Genomic DNA, 20,821 nt, shown 5'->3' on the forward strand with positions numbered 1-20,821 from the left:
AAAGTACACTTTGACAACAATCAGGCTGTACTGTAATGAGACAACTGCTGACAGTCTGTACAGTGCATCAAAATAAATGTTTGCTGACTCTTAACACATCCTCCTATTTCAGTTCCAGTGCGTAAGTAGGTGTCATGCATTTAGGCACACCCTACACAAGTACATTTCTTCCCACAGATGCTGCCTAGCCTTCTTGACAGTTTTCTGCATCTGTAGTACTTTGTATTATCCTTCTCCCAGCAGATGTGCTAAAGGCAGAGTTCCTGCTCCCAATACTGCTGATGTGGCTCAAATGCTTAATGCCACTTAAGGGATAATAAATGGTTACTGAGGTAAGAAGTAATTCACAGGCCTGGAACCGATACCCCAAAAGTTGTCCACATCGGCGGGCAATAAGAAATCACTTTTACTGAGTGGCTAAATTCTGTAGATACTCAGGGACTACAGTACTCTGAAGCTGGTCATAAACTCAAGATGAGCAATTCAACAGATCCATTCATGCTTTTATTAACAATTTTACAAAAAAGGTGGGAGAAAAAAAATCTTGCAATGATTTAAAAATCAAATCTGGACAATTGAAAAAATTTAAAAAGGACTAACCCACTTACTTTGATCCCATCATTTATATAATGGGTTTCTTGAGTAAAGCCTCATCTAGTTTTGCAAACTGTCATTTTAACTCTCTAACCAAAGTTTACAATTCTGAAGATTCATTAATACAGGCCTCTGTTCAAAGATGCCAATTTCTACAAGAACAGAACAGAAACAGATTCAAACCCCATCCACCTCATTCACCAAGAGAACACGGCAGGCTGATAGTGAACAGTCCTGACATACACATTAGGAACCAGCACTGTGCTAATCCATTCAATTTACACCATGGCAACTGATTAGTTGGTCGGATCCCTCATGCAAGCACTTGGTGATGTATTAAACATAGTTTTTATTGAAGGTTTTGGGTTGCAACAGGTGCCAACCAATTTATTGACTGCAATCTGATTTCCTGCAACAGCATAGTTGCTCAACATTGCTGCTAGTTGTTGACAGTTGGCTGATTGATACAAGTGAGAAGGTTTAACAGACAGAGCAGAAATGTTCCAACCCAAGTCCACAGATGAAGTTAGCAATTCCTAGCTAGCCATTATGAATCAGATTTACTATAAAGTCTCGATATGCAATATCCATTGTAGAATGGATGTCTCGTGATGGTAGCTGCCCTTCTATGGGTCCCCAACAGCAACTCCAGCTCATCACACCTAGAGCATTACATTAACTCACCACACTATTTCCAAACGAGACAGGGTAGACTGATTAATCATAATATCAAAGCAAAGCAAGTCAGAGTTAAAGTTCAAATGAAAAGACAGTTACATACAAACTAACTGCCACTGACTGGGGTGGGGGTGGGGGGGGGGGGGGGGGGGGGGGGAAGTTGGCAGTTATCCAGAGTGTGATGGTAATGAGTTGTTGAAAGACAGGAACAGCCTGGCCGCATTGGCATTGAGCAGATTTCCAAAAAAGATAGGTGATATTTTCAATATGAATCATGGCACAGTGGGGGTGGAGAAGAACATTGACTTAGGGAGATTGAAAGAGGGGTGACAGTACCTCTCAAAAAGAAAATGAGCTAAGGCTGGGAGCAGGAATACGAGAAAGGGGCAGAGAGGGGAGAGAGCCATGCCTGAGTAGGGCAGAGAGGGGTGGACAAGTTGACCTGAGTAAGATACATATACATCGAATAGAGGGAGGGGAAAAAGATGAAGAATGTGAGAATTTGTTCCCCACTTTCTTGGCTACCTTGGGCACTACTGGGTTTCTTAACTCACAGCAATTCCTCTCTCACTTGAACAAGTCCTGATCCAGGTTCCTGCGATCAAACTCCAGAACTACAATCAAAAACTTCTCCAAGTTCTTCCAAGAATAGCTGACCATTGGCTAAAGATCTAGTTTTAAGGAGAGTGGGGGTGTGATGTAGGGAAAGGGAGGCCCAGAAACTTCTTAAATGGTGCAGTCTGAATTTATTTTCATTGTCATCACAGCTGCATAAAACAGTAAAGATTTGTCAGTGAAATTCTCCCCTCAGTCAGATCATAAATCAGCGAGGATAAATGATCTGATGTGGAAAGTGACTGGTTGCAGCTCATATTGGCATGTTTACAGTCTAAAGTGCCACAAATCCCTTTGCCCACAACACAATGTGGAGAAAATTGTGATGCCTACAGCATGAATTAGCAATGACCTCAGACTACCCTGCTGGAAAAGCCAAGGACTTGTAGTCTACTGACACTGTCCCAAGCCCTATTATAATTATTGACAGGTTAGCTAGGACCTATGGGTGGGTGGCAGGGCAGGCAGTCAAGGCACCCTAAACCAAGGCAGTAAGATGAATGCAACATCTGAAATGTTTCTTTCCTTTCACAATCACATGAACAATTATAGCTTTATAAAAACTCCACACACATACACACAACAGTAAATTGAATCCAAATCAGCATGGCTGGATCACACACAATTGACAGTCAGCAAAATCAGGACAGACTCACTGCATGTGTGAAAAGTACTCACGGTGATTAAAACAGCGTTTTAAGGCAACCACTTGCTGGGCTTTTGGCTCTTGATGGGAGGAAGATTTAAATGGGGTGCAGTGAGGATGGAGAAGCAGATACTCCAACTAAAAAGGGATTAAGAGGAAAAAACCCAAAAATGCTTCAAATCCAAAAGAAAAACAGAAAATACTGGACATGCACTGCAGGTCTGTCATCAATGTGAAGGGGAGAATTAAAAAAAAAAAAGGCTGCTGTTTCAGGTGAGACAATCAGCCCTACATAAACTTGCGATTCATGGAAGAAATTGGCTTTAGGGAGGAAAATTTTTTTTTTTTTTTTAAATATTGCATTTAAATTGAGGTGAAAAAGAAACTGACAAAAAATGTTGAGGCTTGCAGGTGTTGGGAGATAATGATGGCACAGAGTCTGAAAACAGCCCCTTTCAGAGGCTGACTGACCTGCATCTCGGAACCAGGGCTATCCCAGAGTCAGGGACAAGCCTGCTCAGGGCAAGAGTTTAAAAACAACATTGTAAAGTGGACTCCACTTGACTTGTGAGGAGGGGCTGCGATGGTGGGGGTGAGGTGAGGGGGTTAGTCCATGTCACTTGATGTAACCAAGTGACAGGATATCTTTAAAAAAATGTAGCTGAGACACCTAACACTTATGGCAGATAAGGCTTTGAGGAGTATTCTTCCCAGCAGCTTCCTCCAACACTGCCCATCACCCATATTGCAGAATCCGTGTCTCTCTCTCTCTACCTCCTTCCCTCTGGCAGTCACTTCAGCCTCTCCACAAGTCCTTGCGTGAGTCCAAGATTGAGCAGCTGAGTGGTGGAGAATTGTGTTAGGCGTGGGAGACTCTTCAGCAGTCTCTCCCAACAAAGTTCAAATAGGCTGGGTACCACCAGCCAGATTTTGTAGAGTGAATCAGTCCGTTTGTTCTCGTGGATGTTGACCACTCCACCGTGTACATACATGCAGCCAGCCTGAAAAACACACACACAGCTTGAACGATTAGCAAGGGCCCTCAGCTTGTACAGAACTGCCACCATAAGAAATGTCATGAAGTGCCAACACTAGCATTTCATTGAAGTTGTCAGCACAGGAAATTGTCATACAGTACCCGTTTGAATATCAGAAAGAGAAATCCCACCAGCACAATCCTTTAAGATCCCCAAGATTTGGTCCTCTTGGGAGAGAGCTTTATGCTCTTTGCAATGCTACAATTTTTTTTCAAATTCATTTACAGGATGTGGACGTCGCTGGCTAGGCCAGCATTCATTGCCCACCTCCAAGAGCCCTCGAAAAGGTGGTGGTGAGCTACCTTCTTGAACTGCTGCAGTCCCTGTGGTGTAGGTACAGCCACAGTACCGTTAGAGAGGGAGCTCCAGGAGTTTGACCAGCAAGGAACAGCAATATAGTTCCAAATCAAGATGGTGAATCGTTTGGAGGGGAACTTCCAGATGGTGGTGTTTCCATGCATCATACTGCCCTGGTTCTTTTAGATGGTAGTGGTCATGGTTTGGAAGGTGCGCCCTATGGAGCCTTGGTGAGTTTCTGCAGTACATCTTGTAGATGGTGCACAATGTTGCTGTTGTGCGTCAGTGGTGGAGAAAGTTAATGTTTGTGGTGTGGTGTCAATCAAGTGGGCTTTGTCCTGGATGCTGTCAAGCTTCTTGTGTTGTGGGAGCTGCACTCATCCAGGTGAGTGGACAGTATTCCATCATGCTCCTGGCTTGTGCCTTGTAGATGGTGGGCAGGCTTTGGGGAGTCAGGAGGTGAGTTACTCGCCACAGGATTCCTAGCCTCTGACCTGCTCTTGTAAGCACAATATTTATATGGTTAGCCCAGTTCAGTTTCTGGTCAATGGTAACACCCAGGATGTTTATATCAGGGGATTCAGCAATGGTAATGCCATTAAATGTCAAGGGCAGATGGTCAGATTCTCACTTGTTAGAGATGGTCATTGCCTGACGCATGAGCATTACCAAGATTATTAACCTCCAACAACCACAACCATCTTCCTTTGTGCCAGGCATGGCTCCGACCAATCATGTTTGAACCAGGACTATAATGAGGTCAGAAGCTAAGTGACCCTGGACTGCTTGAACAGTATATGGAGTAGACTAGTGGAGACAGGAATTCTGGAATCATTGGATAGGCTAATTGATGCTATTTGGGGAGGAGAGTGAGACATCATCGGCTGCTACAGGAGGGTGATCTGTGGATCCCCTGGCCATGGCACATTGCAGGGATCTGCTATGGGGCTGTTGTAATTTACAACTCTTTTTGAAGTGACCTAGATGTAGGTGCTGGGGGAATGGTTACTGACATTTATGAGAATATCAGGATTGCACAGAAGGAACTTCTGCAAGTGAATCTAAATGTGCTAGGGAATAGGCAAAACTCTAGTAGATGACCTATAACTTAGGAAATTGCATTGGACAGGATTGATACCAAGTGTATTTACATACTGCAGACAAACGCCAAATTAAAATCTGGTCAGAGAAAGGAATCTTTCCATTAGTGTTCGCAGCTCTTTACAGGTTAGTGAACACTGCTGAGCAGCAAAGTAAACAGGTTACATTAAGAGAACAATTAATAAAGCATGCCGCCTTTCCTTTGTACAAAACCCAGGTTAGGACTAATGAAACTCAACTTGGGTGGCAGTAAGTTAAAGGGGAAAAAAATCCCCAATTTTCATTGAGCATCAGCAACTCCCTCTGGACACTGATAGGGAGAGGGGCTGGACAAAGACTTAGGTTTAGGAGGGACATAGACTGGAATAGGAGACATTACTCTGAGCTACTCACCGGGGTTACAGCTGCACAGTGGAAGTAAGCTGGCTCTGGCATTTCTGCAGGCAATTTAGTCCATTGGAAAGTCTGTAAATTAAGCTTCCAGAGGTCCCCAAGTATTACCTCACCATTATATCCACCACACACATAGACATCTGCAAAAAGATTCAGGAATCATTGCAGTTTTCAGCAGATGCACAACAGCATATATTTATATTGTGCTTTTAATGCAATGAAAACATCCCAAGGCACTTCACAGGAGCTTATAAAACAAAATATGATATCAAGTCACAGGACACATGACCAAAATCTTGGTCAAAGAGGTAGGTTTAAGGAGTGTCTTAAAGGAAGAAAGTGAGTAAGAGATGCACAGGTGTAGGAAGTGTATTTCAGAGCATGGGGGCTAGGCAAGTGAAAGCGCATCTACCAATGGCAGTGATTAAAATCAGTGATGCAATTTAGTTCATCAGAATGTCTGTAAATTGAACATCCAGAGATCCAGAAATAGAGAAACGCAGATATCCGAGGGTTGTGGGGTTGCAGGCAAATAGAGATAGGGTGCGGTAAGGCCAAGGAGAGATTTGAAAACAAGGATGAGAATTTTATAATCAAGATGTTGCTTGATCAGGAGTTGATGTAGGTCAGCGAGCAGTGGGGCGATAGGGGAATGAGACTTGGTGACAGTTAATCCACAGATAGCAACATTTTGGATGATCAAGTTTAGGGAGAGCAGAATGTGGGAGACCAGCCAGGATTGCATTGGAATAGTTGAGTCTAGAGGTAACAAAGATACAAATGAGGGTTCCAGCAGCTGATGAGCTGAGATGAGGGTGAGGTCAGGCAGTGTTAGAGGTGGAAACAGGCTGTTTTAGTGATGGCATAAAATGAGAGATCATAAGCTCATCAAGGTCAAACATGACACCAAAGCTGCAAACAAACTGGCTTAATCTCAGACTGTTGCCATGGTGGGGGTTGGAGTCAGTAGCTAGGGAACAGAATTTGGGGTGGGGACTGAAAACAATGGCTTCAATCTTCCCAACATTTAACTGGAGAAAATTTTTGCTTATCTAGTACTGGATGACAGCTAATTTGTGCACAGTAAGCTCCCATGAACAGGAATGTGATAATAACCAGATACAGTAACCAATTTTAATGACATTTACTGAGGGATAAATCTTGGCCAGAACACCTGGAAAAACTCCACTGCTCGTCTTCAACTAGTGCTGTGGGATCTTTTACACTTACCCAAGGGGGCAGACAGGGGTCATGGTTCAACATCTCATTTGAAAGATAGCACTTCAGACAGTGCAGCAATCCCTCTATACTCAAACCTAGATTTCCATGTTCAAGTCACTGGTGTGGCACTTAAACCTGTGACTTTCTGCCTCAGAGATAAGAGTGCTACCCTGAAGTCACGAGACAAAAGAAGAAAAGAAAAAAAATGGGAGTTTTCATTCAAAGAAATAAAAGTTTTAGGTGACTAACTTGTAAGAAATTTTCAGGCAGTGCAGTGAAAAACGGAATGGTGATGAAACTGCCCAAAGGAGGATTATTTACTTTTTAATTCTCAAACTTCAAGATGAGAGAAAACACCTGAACACCAGGGTTTCCCCTGTATGGGAGAAACACATCTTCTAAACTTATAGATATACAATAAAGGACACAATGATGGGTACAAGATTTAGAATCAAGTTATTTACAGTTCTCTGGCGTCAAGCTAAACATTCTTGTCAACAGCTCCCACTTACCATGCCCTATTTGTACACAGCTATGACATCTTCTGGCTGCAGGAAAACCTAGGAGAAAACAAACCCCGGTTAAGAACATAGCCACGGAATGATCAGGTGGAGATAGCTTGGAGGATGGGGTGAGAAATAAGCTTCCACTAAGCCCATAAATGGAGAAATACATATAGTTTTTAAACCACACTATAAAGCTAATCTTCAGGGAAAATTTGCACAATTAAAGGGCATGTCACATCCTCCCACTTCTTCCATCTGAAACTTCATCTTTGGAACTTCTTGGTGTCCTAATAGAGGCCTTTGAAATTATGCAAGATTTTGATAAGCAGTGTTTTCACTTGTGGGGAAGATTGAAACGACTAATCTTCAATATAAGATGAATTCAATATAAGAGAATTCAGAAGAAACTTCTTTACTCTGTGATGGAAATGTAGAACTCTATCATGGGGAGTGTTTGAGGCAAATGGGATTTAAGGGGGAGGTTGGATAAGGATGAGGGAAAGGGAATAGTGAGCTATGTTGATAAAGTGAGATGCAAAAGGATGAGAGATGGCTCAAGTGGAGCGTATACACTGGCATGGACTGATTGTTTCTGTGCTGTATATTCTATGTAATTCTGCATAAACCTTTCAAAACCGATCTTTCCAACCAAGCCTCACCCCTCAATCCCTCCTTCCCTTGCTGGCTCAGCATTTGTTTTCCATTTTTGAAGCAACCTGGGATGGTTTTTTGATGGCTTATTTAAAAACAAGTGGTTGTTGTATTCCTGGAGGAGGAGAAAATAGTTTAATCACTTTAAAAGACTAACTTCCAAAAGCAACTTCTGTACAAGGGCAAGCAAAGGTAGAGTGTGGTGATGGATGACAGTGGTGGTGGTTAAGGCAGCTGATTTTAATCCAGTGTTTTTAAATAATTCCCTGTAAAATTTCAGACTTTAATGATATATATGGCTCAGATCCTGGGAGGTGGTGGCATAGTGGTTTTGTCACTGGACTAGTATCCCAGAGACCCTGGGTAATGCTCTGGGGATCTGGGTTCGAATCCCACCATGGTAGATGGTGAAATTTGAAATCAATTAAAACAATCTGGAATTAAAAGTCTGATGATGACTGCGAAACCATTGCCAATTGTCGTAAAAACCCATCTGATTCATGAGTGACCTTTAGGGAAGAAAATCTGCCATCCTTGTCTGGCCTACGTGTGACTCCAGACCCACGGCAATGTGGTTGACTCTTAAATGTCCTCTGAACAAGGGAAATCAGAGTTGGGCAATAAATGCTGGCATAGCCAGCGATACCCACATCCCATGAACAAATTGAAGGCTAGTGGAATAGGTGGGCATGTAGCAGATGAAATTTGAGAGAGAATTCCAAAGCAGTACATTTTGTTAAAAAATTGAGAGGAGGCAAATAAAGGATACAGTTCTGAAAAGGAGCAGGAACAGATAAACCTGGGAGTATGTGTGCATCATTGACGATGGCAGCTTAGGTTGAGAAAGCAGTTATAAAGACACACAGGATCCTGAGTTTTATAAATAGAGGCACAAAGTTTAAAAGCAAGGAAGTTAGGACCCTTCATAAAATTCTGGTCTAGACTCAGCAGCAGTATCATGTCCGATATTGGGCATCACATATTAGGAAGGATGTGAAGGCTTTAGAGAGGGTGCAGGAAAGATTTAGGGAATGGTTTCTGGCATGGTGACCCTCAGTCATGTGGAGAGTCTGGACAAGTTGTTCTCCTTGGAGTAGAGAAGGTTGTAAAGAGATTTGATAAAGGTATTCAAAATCACATGGGTAGATAGAGATATCACAGACAGATTAGATTGAGAGAAACTGTTCACATTATCAGAAGGGTCAGGAATGAGAAGACACAATTAAAGTATTTTGCAAAAAAAAAAACTGAAGTCGGCTTGAAATAAATTTGTTTCAAAACAGTGAGTGGTTATGTTCTGGATTCCACTGCCTGAAAAGGTGGTGGAAGCAGATTCAATCGTGACTTTCAAAAGTGAATTGGAAAGCACCCAAAAGCAGAAAATTTGCTCTTGCCGGGCTCAGTGAGAATGGGCCAAATGCCTTTCTTCCATGCTGTAAACATTCAGTGCCTCCTTAGGTTCAGCAGTCTGAAAGCTCACAAACATGATTTATAATTTGGGTGAGGTGTCTGAGGGTGCCCAGTGTCTGTTAGAACTGCACTCCAATCAAGATGGGGGATGATGGGGCAGTGGAGAGTGGAGCTGAGAGAGGGGGGTGCAGAAACATGGGATAGATGAGGACGGAGATAGGAGGATGAAAAAGATCATAGAAAAAAAGGGGGCAAGAGGTAAAAAATAAAAAATCCCTTCAAAATGCAGAGGGTTCAACAGTCCTTTGCTTTGGATACATTTAGCAGAAGTAATATATTCCAGACTTGCCTGTTCTCTCCTGTGGTTTTGTTTGCATCTCCTCCCATGTATTAGTCTCCAGGTTATATGCATGTATCTGAAAATGAAATGAGTCTTGGTTGGAATCTTTGGGGATGGGAAAGAAACATTAGGATCAAATTTATATTTCAGCATTTCTCCCTATAACTTCTCTGCATTCCACCTACCACAGATTAAGATTATAGAACATTGCATTGTGAAATAGTCTAGATGCAGATACTAGATTTTTGAACCTAAGTGAAAACCATTCAACCCATTGAGTTGCTCCTTACAATTCCCCAGCCTAGCATATAACTGCAATTTGAACTCCCCTAATATTCAGAGTTACTTACCTGGATAAAAAAAATGGGTGGAACTAATTGAAAAAATTGTTTTAAAAACAGACTTTTTACTATTTAAGTTATCCTATAGACTTGATTTACCTTCTAGTTTCAATACTTGACATGACTGTTTGCTGCTGCATATGATATTTCAATGTTCAATCTATTCCCTTCGTGTTGCTCATTTTCCCAATTTTTAATATTTTAACATTTGTTGGTGTTAAATTTTATTTACATAACTGTTTTAAAACTTTAATTTTAAACTCTATATCCACAATGCTGTACAGATAGGAAGCAACATTGGTCCAATTGATGGCCTCAGCAGTATTTCATTCTGCATTTCCCCTTCCTTGATGCTCCTGGAACATTCCACTCATCCCCTTCTCCCAGCCTAATACCAACCCATGGGTATTCCATTCTGCATCATTACCCCTCTCGTCCAGCCTGACATTGATCGAGTTGATACCAACTCTCCAAGAGCAGTTTTTATTTCGTCTACCAGGTCTTTACAACTCAACATTGTATAAATCTGTAACAACTTCCCGTCAGTTCCAGGTTAGAGTTATAGGAGTGATCCCTCCCTACCTTATCCAGCGGATACGTTGTCCACGATGTTCCCCCTCCTAATATGTATATCCTTTGTCCGTCATGTGCAATTTCATGTCGGTACCTGAAAACACAAGTAGCCCCAAACATTCTTACTTAGCTGTGCTTCAATCCCTGCACCACTCCCACCAGGCACCACCCTTGGAGCTGTGTAGCACAGTCTAGAAGGTCCATTACTGTGGTCTGTAAATGGAAGAACCCAAATGCAGGATCTAATGCTACCCTAGCTGCTCTTCCTGTCTCAACCCAGCCCACTGTTCTCCATTGCCCACTGGCTCCCCATATGCAGCAACTTGACTTCAAAATGGCAGCCAAAGGCCTCAGCACACTCTCATCTTAAATGTTCTCCTCCTGCCTTATGCCTCCATACACACCAAATACTCCTCTAACACAGAGCTTCTCTTTTTCTACTACTCCCTTTGCTTCAGCACCAGTGATCACTCATTCAGCCCCTCGATTTCTGCCCATTCCCCTCCAACCCCGCTTTTTGCCTTAAGTTTCCTCAACAAACTTGCTCTATTTTTCCTGTCTCCAAATGGTTTGTTCTCAAGACTCAAAACATATAATCCAGATTGACAGTCCCAGTGTCATAATGGAGTGCTGTACTGTCAGGGGTGCTGTCTTTTGAATGAGATGTTAAAGTTTCTCCATGCAACTGGTACCATTCTTGTAAATCACTTTGGCATCCTCTCCAAGGGCTTGACGTCCTTTCTAAAGTGTGGTACCCAGAAAAGGACGCATTCCTCCAGCTCAACGTTCCACTTCATATCTCTACACTAAACTTTATCCAACAGGTGTCTGTCAATTTCACTAGTCTGTCACTATCCCCCTCATGGTTTAGTACAAGCCCAAGTTTTGAGTCTTCTGCAAACTTTTAAATTATGCCCTGTATACTCAATTCCAGGTCACTGACATATAAAACATTGAGTTGTTCTCCTGTGAGCAAGCAGCATGACGGAAAAGTGAGTTGTTACTCAGCCACTTGTCAACAAAGAAAGGAAAACCACTGGCTGCATCTATGATGTGTACAAATCCCATTGGAAATGTAGCAAGGCTAGGGGAAACTGGCCTCAGCTTCTCGGATTAGGGAGGGAAATACAGACAGAAGAGAACTCTTCAGATGAAGTGATATTAGAGTTGAAAGAGGTGGAGCACTGGTTCCTGAAATGCTGGGTGCCTGTGAGTTAAATCCTACCACCTGGCTTAATACAGCCAGTTAGGGGTCTGACACACCATAACACTGCTCAGAGTCAGTCAGGAGCCTGACATAGAAGTACACTGCTCAGTCTCTCAGAGATCCATCACTACAATGGCTACAGTGGTGTTGGAATGAAAAGCATAAATTTTACTGGCTGGACCAAGGGTGCCAACACTGCTTAAAAACAGTGTTATAAAGCCACGCTTCACATAAGAAAAAAATGACCGTTTATTGGGCTAAAATCACTGGAGTTTAAAAAAAAAAAAACGAACAATAGCATCTCATGACTTAAAAGCTTCTAAGGAGGCTGAAATTTGTCTAACGGTGCCCTACAAATTCCCAAACTATTAACCGGAGTTAGGCTGTCAAGAAGAACCCATCAGGGACAATCGCCTTAAGGAATATGAATGGGCCAGGAGATGGGCGTGGAATAAGCCATTAGACGTAATCGCTTTGGACCCTTGCTGAGAAGGGAAATCTTCTAGCAATAATCTAATCATGTCTAAACTATGGACCTGGAATCAACTTTCTATGAGCATGTTTGGGTAACTGGTCAGCTGGTGAGAGGGGATCATGTGATGAGCCAACTAAACCTCTGCTTCAGAAACTGTTTTTCTCCAGGCCTGTCAGAACAGAAGAGAAGAAACACAGGAAGAAGAAAACAAGTGGGAACTCTCTCTCTCTCCATCCATCATGCAAGCTCAAGCCTTGCTTATTTGCCCAGCTATAAGTCACAGGCAGTGTCTAAAAACCAGCCCAGCAGCTACTGACTCCAGGAAAACAAATAGAAATTGTTAGTCAACATGTTTAAATCGTCCCGTATTGTTCTGGAATTCAGAAGGATCCTTGAGCTAAGTCTGAAACCATATAAGGCTTCAATCTAACAAATGCTGGCCTAGCCAGCAACACCCACATCCTGTAAATGAATTTTTTAAAAATTGATTATTTTTCAGACTTTTAAATTACTTTATCTATTTTCCCACTTTGTAACGTGTGCGCAAAAACTCTTGAATGCATACGAGGGAGAAAGAGAGTTGGAGCTTTTTATATGGGTTGGGTATCAAGTACAATAAATACTATTCTCTGTTCTTTTCAAAAAAAGAAAAACTCAGTCTTTTACAGTCACAGCACTCACACAGTTTAAACACTCATTGAATTGGCAAGTGTATCCTTTTAAAAACAAACCTGCTGCGATCAAATGAGGAGTGGGAAAAGAGGAAAACCATTCTATCCCTCCTCACCTGACCGTAACAAATATTAAAATAAAAATTGACAAAATATATTCCGTTTAAAAGGAAGCAAGACTCTGGACTCGGACTCCTGTTTGAGAGTGAACAATTGGCTTAGATTCAAACATTGGCATGGGTGGTGGGGAAAGTGAGGAGGGGAGAGAAGGGTGAAAAAACACAATGACATACGTTCACAATGGAGTATCCCTCTAGCATCTCATTGGAATTCCTGCGCTGTGTTGTTTAGTCTCTTGGTGGATACTCTTGTTAACATACTGCCCAAACCAAATCTCCCCTTTTTAATAAAAAATACTAACAAAATCATGTTAAGAATCCATTACACTTGAGATGCAAAAAGCAGTCAAGCACAAGATCAGAAGCCATAGATGCCGTTTGATAGAGAGCTCCCTTGATCAGCTGTGGCTCACCTTTCTTCGGGTAAATCACTAGGAGGGTTATTTGGTTTTAGCTGTATCCATTCCCGAGCTGTAAGGTCTAATCGGTGCAAATCTGTGTTGTAAACATAACCAGTCGTCCCACCAAATATATACAGGTAGCCATTTATGATCACCATCGCCTGGAACAGTTAAAAGCAAAGATACACAGATGAAGGACTAAGACAGATGGTGGGGATGGTTTGTCCAAACTGCAGCTTATGTACCACATGTGGCCCTGAGCCCTATGCAGTCCGAGGCTGCGTTTCTATTTTGCATTTCCTGTTTCTTCTATTCAAATTGTGTAGGAGTCAAGGTTTAGAAAGGATTTTTTAATGCAGTGGTGCCTCTGCTGGTGGCTAAATCCTAAATCAGAACACCAGGTGTTAGCGCCTGCAGCTTAATTCAAATGCTGTTAAACTTTAGATGTGGACTATCCGTGGCACCACAATATGTATTATTCAGAACAGGCAGAGGCAACAGGCAAGCTGGGAGTCCCTAGACACTATATGATGCATAGGTCAGGTTGATCTATTGGGTTGTGTGTGTTTCTAGGGCACAGCATGGTCATGAATTGAGTATTTTTCTGGATTGTTGACCAAATAGCATTTCTTTTCAGTTTCACCAATGTACATCGTGCTCCGGTGCTTGGCTTTCCATCAACAGTTAGGATATAGAGGGTCGCACCACAGTGCCAAACAATAAAGACTGAAAGCCACTTGGCAAGTAGTGACAAATTTTTCCTTCGTTATTGAACAAAGTTACCTCCTCCCAACCAACTTCTACAGTGATGAAATCTTTACCTGGTCAAAATATTACGTACAAACTGCCTACATTTTATGCACTGCTGTATGATAATAGGCAGAGGTATGTGATTAGATACAAGTTGTTCACCCAGTGTTACACATGGAATTAAAGATAATGTGTGGTGTTCAGGTGATGCAGGGTTGATGGGTGGGTGAATAATTAGGCTGGACACAAATTCAAGATCTATTTGAAAGTCATTCATTCTGCCTTTATTTTCAGATTTTCATTACAAAATCCAAATGTCTGTTCAGAATGAAGGCATCTATGTAAACGGGTCATGGAGTAATTGTCCCTCCCCACCAGCAGCAGTGCTGTAGCAAAGCCGTCTGGAAGCATGCACAGGTGAAAGTTTTTTGATCTATTATATGGATATCAAAACTGCTAAATTTCTTTTTTTTTTTAAATAAAAGGTTTTGACTCCTCCTTGAAGTGCAGCTACACCAGCAGTATCTACTCTCTGGTATCCTGCCTCAGGGCCCTGGACAGGAACGTTAGCAGGCGGAGAGAAAAGCTTTGTAGTTGATGCCTGAGCTTGTCCTCATCCTATGACCACAAACGAGCACAACAGGGGCTGCAAGTTAGCAATCAGCTACAGGAATCCTGGTTCGCCCCCACCCTTGCCAGTCTTTCCAACTCGGAGGAATTAAGACAGATTGCAGCTTCTTCCCTATCACTATAATGTGGCATCCAACTGGAAATTGAGGGGCTGATGGAACATTGAAGTGAAGGTGCAACGACCTTTGAGGTTATTTATTTGCCCAATCTAACTGGAGCTGAGCTAGTTGCACACCAAGAATTGACTCACTTGTACAATAAAAGTGCTTTCGTAATATAGCAAATCAAGAACAGAAGGGTGAAGTGACCTATTCAGATCAGAGTTTTGCTGAGAGCAAACACAAGTTGTTGTAACTTAGCAAAGCAAGAATAGATTATGCTTCCAACTGCCTCAGCATTTTCAGGATATATTTCATGGTGCCAAATTACCAGCCAGACTTAAACAGAGTGAGCAATACAAATGTTTAGAATTGAAGGACAAAATAAACGTTCAAAATTGATAGAGTAAGTTTAAAGAAAAAAAGTTATATTTCCTAATAAAATGAAACAAGTATTTAAGATGCATAGATAAATATAAGTTAATTGAAATTAAATTGGCCTTCAACAATTGAGGTCAGGGAGGGGAGGGGTGACAGGCAGGAAATCAGGCAACATTGATAGCACAGAGGGGAATAGGGAAAACCTCAAAGTTTGGCTTTTCCTTGTGGTGTCACCAGCCAGTAAGGTGGGATGGGATGGAGGATGTGAAGGGAAGGAACAAGAATGAATGCTGCTGTATGCGGTGTCACCCCCTCATTCATTCAGGGACACAGAAATTACTGACCTGCCCGTATATGCGGTTGGGTTTCTTCCCTCGACAGTTGAGTAGTGCCCATCGCTTGTAATTAACGTTGCACACATGGACATCATTCCCACTGCTCTCGCCAAAGGGGACGCCAGTGCCTCCAAACACCAGCAAGTTATTACCATGTAAAACAACTGAAAGGAAAGGAGATATTTTGTTTGATCAGCACTATAAATTATCAAATTGCAACACTGAAGCCACAAATAAAACTGAACACAACTTTACAGTACAAAGGATTCTATTAATCGGCAACAGCAAGAGATATTACAAGTGCAGACAGTTGCTAGCACAACCAACACCCGAATCTAGACAATCACAAAGGGCAGTGATCGGCTAGAGGGAGGAGACTTGCAGTCAGTGTTCTGCTCTAGTTTCATAACCAGTAATACATGTAGTGTCTCAGCCTCTTGTATAGGTGCTAACTTTTAAACTTTTCGCTCAAAACACTTGAAGCAAACAGTGTTAGTCCACATGCTGCTCTGACAATTTCCCTCATTTTTGTATCTCACCCTTTCCTTTATGTTCTTGGCAGTTTATTCGTCAGCTAGGTTTACCTCCCGTAACATTGTTTAAACAATGACATCTCGTTGCAAGAGGATAACCAGGAATAAAGAGTAGGGCCCTTTAGGGACCAAAGTGACAATCTGTGTGAGGAGCCAGAAGACATACTTGAGGTTTTAAAAGAGTACTTTGCATCTGTATTCATTACAGGGAAGGACGATGTAGGTATAGAAATCAGGGAGGGGGATTGTGATATGTTTGAACAAATTACCATCGAGAGGGAGGAGGTATTATTGGTTATAGTGGGCTTAAAAGTGGATAAATCCCCAGGCCCAGATGAGATGTATCCCGGTAAGAAAGGAGATTGCAGGGGCCCTGACATTAATTTTCAAATCCTCTCTGGCCACAGCAAAGATGCCAGCAGACTGGAGGACAGCTAATGTGGTGCCATTAGTCAAGAAGGATGGTAGGGATAAACCAGGGAATTATAGGCCAGTGAGCCTAACATCAGTGGTAGGGAAACTTTTGGAAAAAATTCTGAGGGGCAGAATTAATCTCCACTTGGAGAGACAAGGATTAATCAAGGATAGTCAGCATGGCTTTGTCAGAGGGAAATCATGTCTAACAAATTTGAATGAATTTTGAGTTGTGTAGGTGAGGGTAATACAGTTGATGTAGTCTACATGGACTTCAGTAAGGCTTTTGACAAGGTCTCACATGGCAGACTGCTCAAGAAGGTAAGATTCCTTGGGATCCAGGGCAATTTGGCAAACTGGATCCAAAATTGGCTTAGTGGCAGGAGGCAGAGAGTGATGGTCAAAGGTTGTTTTCGTGACTGGAAGCTTGTGTCCAGTGGCATACCACAGGTGCTGGGTCCCTTGTGTTTGTAGTGTACGTTAATGATCTAGACATGAATGTAGGAGGTATGATCAGTAAGTTCGTGGATGACACAAAAATTGGTGGCGTGGTAAATAGCGAGGTGCAAAGCCTTAGACTACAGAACAATATAGACGAGCTGTTCATAAGGTAGAACAGTGGCAAATGGAATTTGGTCCTGAGAAGTGTGAGGTTTTGCATTTTGGGATGACTAACAAGGCAAGGAAGTACACTATGAATGGTAGGACCCTAGGAAGTACAGAGGATCAGAGGGACCTTTTGGTGTGCATGCCCATAGATCCTTGAAGGCAGCAGGACAGGTAGATAAAGTAGTTAAGAAGGCTTATGGGATACTTTCCTTTATTCGTCAATACAAGAATACAAGAGCAGGGAGGTTATGATGCTGCTGTATAAAATGTTAGTTGGGTCACATCTGGAGTACTGTGTGCAGTCCTGGTCGCCACACTATAGGAAAGATGTGACTGCACTAGAGAGGGTGCAAAGGAGATTCACCAGGATGTTGCCTGGGCTGGAGCTTTACAGCTATGAAGAGACACTAGACAGGCTGGGGCTGCTTTCCTCAGAGCAGAGAAGGCTGAGGGTGACCTGATTGAGGTGTACAAAATTATGAGGGGCATAAATAGGATAGGAAGAAATTTTTCCCCTTACTGGAGGGGTCAATAACCAGGGAGCATAGATTTAAATAAGGGGCAAGAGGTTTAGAGGGGATTTGAGGAAAATATTTTTCACCCAGAGGGGGGAGGGGATCTGGAACTCACTGCCTGAAAGGGTGGTAAAGGTACAGACCCTCACAACATTTAAGGAGTATTTAGATGAACACTTGAAATGCCATAGCATATAAGGCTACAGGCCAAGTGCTGGAAAATGGGATTAGAGTAGATAGGGGCTGGATGACTGGTGCAGACACAATGGGCTGAAGGGCCTCTTTCCACGCTGCAAAACTCTGACTATCTCACTACAACTGCTTCAGTTCCTCCAAACCACTCACCATCCAGACTTGGAAATACATCGCCATTCCTCCATTGTCGCTGGGTCAAAATCCAGGAACGCTCTCCCTAACAGCACTGTGGGTGTACTTACACTGCATGGACTGCAGCGTTTCAAGGTGGCAGCTCACCACCACCTTTAAGGACAATTAGGGATGGGCAATAAATGCTGACCTAGTCAGCAATGCCCACATCTCATAAATGAATAAAACCAGCTCTATCTAATTCTTTCAGTCTCCCCCACCACCTGATTCTTTTCTGCCTTCAGTTTCTTCTGCACTCTTGCATACTTCTCTCATTAGTTCTGTATGTGTCACCAATTCGTTCCCTTGCACCCATTAGGCACTATTGAGCACCTTTGGTATAAAGTAGGTTCAATTAGCTCCAAACTATGGTAGGAAGACCAAAATGTGGGGAGGAAATGCTTTAAGGATCGGCTCTACTTAAACTGGCCATGCAACGCAAGGTAGGAAATCAAAGGCTAAAATTAAAATGGGAAAAAAGACAAAGTCTACAGCCTTCAGGACACAGGCCTTCCTTTATGTCATATATAGAGTCATATATAGAGTCATATATAGAGTCATATATAGAGTCATATATAGAGTCATATATAGAGTCATATATAGAGTCATATATAGAGTCATATATAGAGTCATATATATAGAGTCATATATATAGAGTCATATATATAGAGTCATATATATAGAGTCATATATATAGAGTCATATATATAGAGTCATATATATAGAGTCATATATATAGAGTCATATATATAGAGTCATATATATAGAGTCATATATATAGAGTCATATATATAGAGTCATATATATAGAGTCATATATATAGAGTCATATATAGAGTCATATATAGAGTCCCTTTGGTCCATCAAGTCTGCACCGGTCAAACAAGTACCTAACTATTCTAATCCCATTTTCCAGCACTAGGCCCATAGCCTTGTATGCCATGGCAATGCAAGTGCACATCCAAACACTTCTGAAATGTTATGAAGATTTCTGTCTCTACCACCCTTTCAGGCAGTGAGTTCCAGATTCGCACCACCCACTGGGTGAAAATATTCTTCCTCACATCCCCTCTAAACCTCCTGCCCCTTACCTTAAATCTATACCCCCTCCAACAAGGGGAAAAGTTCCTTCCTGTCAACCCTATCTATGCCCCTCATAATTTTATACACCTCAATCATGTTCCCCCTCAATTTCCTCTGCTCCAGGGAAAATAACGCCAGTCTATCCAATCTCCTCATAACTAAAACTCTCCAGCCCAGGCAGTATCCTGGTAAATCTCCTCTGCACTCTCTCTAGTGCAATCACATCCTTCCTATAATGCAGATTCTAGAACTGCACACAATACTCTAGCTGTGGCCTAATCAGTGTTTTATACAGTTCCAGCATAACCTCCCTGCTCTCATATTCTGTGCCTTAGCTAATAAAGGCAAGTATCCCATATGTCTTCTTAACCACCTTATCTACCTGTCCTGCTACCTTAAGGGACCAGTGGACATGCACACCAAGGTATCTCTGATCCTCAGCAATTCCCAGGGTCCTACCATTCCCATGCCTTGTTTGTCTTGCCCAAGTGCATCACCTCACACTTATCCGGATTAAATTCCATTTGCCGCTGATCAGCCCATCTGACCAGCCCGTCTATATTCACCTGTAATCTAAGGCTATCCTTCTCACTATTTACCACCCCACCAATTTTCATGTCATCCGCGAACCTACTGATCAACCCTCCTACATTCAAGTCTAAATTGTTTATATATACTCAAACGGCCAATGTTTGGGGGCGCTGGAGGATGGGTAGCAAGTCTGCTAAGTCACAGGGTTCCCACATTCCAGATGTGTGAAACTGATGGGAAACATCAATGCACTGTGGTATCAATGCACTGTGGGTGCAGGAGAACACGTGGAAGCGTGAGAGTGGCACACTTAAGTGAATATCCTCTAATGTAGTACCAACATGTTTCTTGAGTAAAACTATTACTTCGTCATCTTCAATTATTCTCAGTGTCACGATAACAGACCTGTATTGTAGACCCGGACGTGATAAAACTCAACACACACACTTTTCAACAAATGCCAAATTACAAAGCAGCTCTGGTAGACACAGCCCAAAAGTTTCACACCTCTGATCATCATGCTTCATAGAAATCCAGAGTGACAACACTAATGAATAATTTTTTTTTTTGGTGCTATTGGAAAAGGGTGTGAGAAGTGGCTCAAGCTGTTTGTACCTGACATGGATGCCAGCTCCCTGGGCATGAATCCTTCCGTACCCACTTGCTGCCAGGTGCCAGAGGCAAAATGATATCGCCAGAGTTCACGGAACAGTGGGTAGTCTTCATTACCCGGTCCTCCCGACTCCTCAAAGTCAGGGTTATAGCCGCCAAACACATAAAGGCTTGAATTATCTGCAACACAGCGATGCCCACTTCGAGCAGGTGGAGATATGTGACCTGGGAAAGCAAGTGGAAGAAATAAAATTCAGCCATTTTGGCATCCTATCAACAGGATTACTAATGTTACAATACAATAGGAATAATAGCTTCTTAAAGGAGAAACTTGCATTTATATAATCTGAGGACATCCCAAAGCACATTACAGGTAATGAAGTACTTTTGAAGTGTAGTGATTGTTATAATGGAGGAAATGTGGCAGCCAATTTGCACACAGAGAGATGTCACAATCAGCAATGTGATAATGGCCACAGTCTGTTTAGTAATGTTGGTTGAGGGATACATGTTGGCCAGGATAACAGAAAAATCCCCTGCTCTTCAAATAGTGCCATGGGATCTATTACATTGACCCAAGGGAGCAGTTGGAGTCTCAATTTAACATTCTCATCTGAAAGATGGCCCAGGTTGTGCTCAAGTGTCTGGAGTGGGACTTCAAACCAGGGCCACCCGCCTCAGAAGCGAGA

The 20,821-nt window shown here is 42.3% G+C and overlaps 1 protein-coding gene across 5 annotated transcripts in view; it reads right to left on the reverse strand.

The window, feature by feature from the left end:
* Positions 1 to 20,821, reverse strand: part of klhdc10 (kelch domain containing 10) — a 40,620-nt gene that overhangs the window by 2,020 nt on the left and 17,779 nt on the right. For 3 of the 5 annotated variants that reach the window (XR_005944924.1, XR_005944925.1, XR_005944926.1), the window contains exons 3-10: positions 20,136 to 20,357; positions 15,480 to 15,634; positions 13,289 to 13,437; positions 10,413 to 10,497; positions 9,499 to 9,565; positions 7,095 to 7,142; positions 5,362 to 5,501; positions 2,566 to 3,534 (exon numbers count right to left, since the gene is read on the reverse strand). Coding sequence is in view for 2 of the 5 variants with exons in the window: in XM_041203468.1 (XP_041059402.1) it covers positions 3,325 to 3,534; positions 5,362 to 5,501; positions 7,095 to 7,142; positions 9,499 to 9,565; positions 10,413 to 10,497; positions 13,289 to 13,437; positions 15,480 to 15,634; positions 20,136 to 20,357 (1,076 nt within the window). In the remaining 3 variants the exon portion in view is untranslated. Of the gene's footprint in view, positions 1 to 1,439; positions 3,535 to 5,361; positions 5,502 to 7,094; positions 7,143 to 9,498; positions 9,566 to 10,412; positions 10,498 to 13,288; positions 13,438 to 15,479; positions 15,635 to 20,135; positions 20,358 to 20,821 lie in introns of those variants that run through there. The other 2 variants (XM_041203468.1, XM_041203467.1) reach the window with 1 other exon arrangement.

This window comes from Carcharodon carcharias, chromosome 13 (genome assembly GCF_017639515.1).
Source record: "Carcharodon carcharias isolate sCarCar2 chromosome 13, sCarCar2.pri, whole genome shotgun sequence".
NCBI classification, from domain to species: Eukaryota; Metazoa; Chordata; class Chondrichthyes; order Lamniformes; family Lamnidae; genus Carcharodon; species Carcharodon carcharias.